This window comes from Tenrec ecaudatus, chromosome 2 (assembly GCF_050624435.1).
Source record: "Tenrec ecaudatus isolate mTenEca1 chromosome 2, mTenEca1.hap1, whole genome shotgun sequence".
Classification (NCBI taxonomy): domain Eukaryota; kingdom Metazoa; phylum Chordata; class Mammalia; order Afrosoricida; family Tenrecidae; genus Tenrec; species Tenrec ecaudatus.
The window spans coordinates 198563782-198566314 of record NC_134531.1 but is presented as its reverse complement, the minus strand read 5'-3'; the positions used below and the strand labels follow the sequence as shown (position 1 = coordinate 198566314).

The 2533-nt window shown below is 37.3% G+C and overlaps 1 protein-coding gene across 1 annotated transcript; it reads left to right on the top strand.

Moving 5' to 3' along the window:
* The first annotated feature begins 442 nt into the window (after positions 1-442).
* Positions 443-1423, top strand: LOC142440342 (olfactory receptor 14C36-like). Its single transcript, XM_075542806.1, has one exon. The coding sequence runs from the start codon at positions 443-445 to the stop codon at positions 1421-1423; it is 981 nt and encodes a 326-aa protein (XP_075398921.1).
* Positions 1424-2533: the final 1110 nt, after the last annotated feature.

The following is a 2533-nucleotide window of genomic DNA, read 5'->3' as shown; positions in this document are numbered from 1 at the left end:
CATAAAAATTGAGATGCTATGAAAAAACTGTAGCCTGCTCTTTCTATATGGGTTGTATTTTGTTCACCATCTAATTACATATTAAATGTGTCCTAATAATTTACACACATAGAAATTACCTATATTAATGCAATAAATCTGCTGGGAAAATTTTTGACCTTTGACTCCCAATATTACAAAATAATGGAAGTGAAGTACAACTTATTTTGCTGCCACTCAGAAATAAATTATGCTAGGAGAATTTCATACTGAAGAATTTATATTAAAGGAACATGAGTTAATATTATGGTATTTTATACTAAAAATCACAGATATAGGAAATATAATGGACAAATGGGAAGAAATCCATGGATTTACTATATTTCTTTCCTCCTTTTCTTCTTCTTTTTTTTTTAGGAATTGTTTACATGTGAATCTCAAAATTTAAATAAATTATACTAAAATGCCTAACTCTACCATTGTGACTGAATTTCTACTCTCAGGATTTTCTGATGTGTGGGAGTTCAGAGTCTTGCACACAATGCTATTTTTACTAATGTACTTGGCGACTCTCACAGGAAATCTTCTCATTGTCACAGTGATCACCGTTGACCAAAGACTTCATACACCCATGTATTTCTTTATCCTGAATCTGTCTGTCTGGGACATGTGCTACATTTCTGTGACTGTACCCAAGGCATGTGTCATCTTCCTGCTAAACAACAGGGTGATTTCCGTGGTTGGATGTGCAGCTCAGATTTTCCTCGTGCAGTTATGTGCTTATGCAGAGTTGCTACTGCTCACCATCATGGCCCGTGACCGGTATGTGGCCATCTGCCAGCCCCTCCACTACCATGTGATCATGACCCCACACATCTGTGTACAAATGACGCTGGCCTCTGTGCTCAGTGGTGTGGTCTACGCAGGTGTGCACACTGGGAACACATTCCATTTGTCCTTCTGTCATTCTAATGTGGTTCATCAGTTTTTCTGTGATATCCCCTCTCTGCTGAAACTCTCCTGCTCTGACACCTTAACCAATGAAATTATAATTTTTGCCTCTTCAATGATAGTAGGTGGTGGCTGCTTTTCCTTCATCACCAAGTCTTATATTCACATATTTTCTACTGTGCTCAAGTTTCCAACCAGAGGAGAACAAAGAAAGGCCTTTTCCACATGTATCCCGCACATCCTCATTTTCCTAATTTTCCTTGGCTCTGGTGCTGCTGTGTATCTGAAGCCAACCTCCAACTCCACTCTGATCCAGGACATGATCATTTCCGTATTCTATTCCATACTCCCTCCCTTCTTGAATCCTGTCATCTACACTCTTAGAAACAAGCAGATAAAGGAGGCTGTAAGGCGAGTTATGAGAATAGCACTCACTTCTTTCAGGAAAACCCTCATTATTTCAACACATGCCTACCTACATTGTAAGAGCTGACAATGGTTCAAAGTTAATGTTTTCTTAATTTCCTAACTTTGGCTTAGGTTGTAATTAAGAACCCTTGTATTTATGTGCTAGCAATGAAATAATAGCACACACTTGTTTTTCTTTCCCCTATTAATAATACACATTTGTTTACACCTATGACTCCACTGCTACAAACTTGTACCTTTTGCTAAAAGTGTATCTCCATATATTCTCTTTTTAATATAGTATGCAAGGGAACCTTGGTTGCTGAATGTTTACCTGATTGACTGATGACCAAAAGCTCTGTGTTCTAAACTTTCAATCACCCCATAAAAGGGAAAAACTTGGTGATCCAATCCTGTGAACATCACAGACTCAGACTCCCCCTCTAGGGTCACTGAGACAGAATTACCTTGATGGCCATGGATATCAATAACAGATAAGCCACAGTAGCGCTGTCTGATGTCATTATACCATAAGACATACAATGTAGCATTTGTTATGGTTACAGGTACCATAGAGTTAATTTTGACTCAGACTTCTTGTGAAAATGTAGAACTGCCTCAGCATGTTTTCATATCTGTAAAATTTTCATATCTGTAAATTTTATTGAAGCAGAATGCTAGTTTTATCCTGTGGAGTTGCTGAGTGGATTCAAACATTATTCATTGTTTGTTTGTTTTTGTGTGTCTGTCCCTTTGTTTTTTTAGCACATAAATTAGTAATTTGAAACTAAATGGCTCCTAATCTTATAACTGAAATAATACTAAAAATAAGCAAAATGATAAATAAAACCTCACCATATGATAAGAGTTTACATGGTAAGCATACTGTCGTTAAGAAAAATTTATTGTGCCTTTCTGTCCTTTCCATTAGTTTCAAAGGATAAATTTAAATTGTAAACTATTTTATTAAAAATATTGTTATGTGAGGCCAAATAGTTTCTTATTCATGCTGTTATTGTTATGTGCCATCAAATCCACCCCAGCCCACAACGACCCTCTGCACAACAGAATGAAACACTGCACAGTCCTGTGCCATCTGGTAATTAATTCCTATGTCTGTTCCCATTGGCCCACCCACTGTGTCAACCCATCACATTGAGCACCTCTCTATTTTTGCTGCCCTTCCACTTCACCA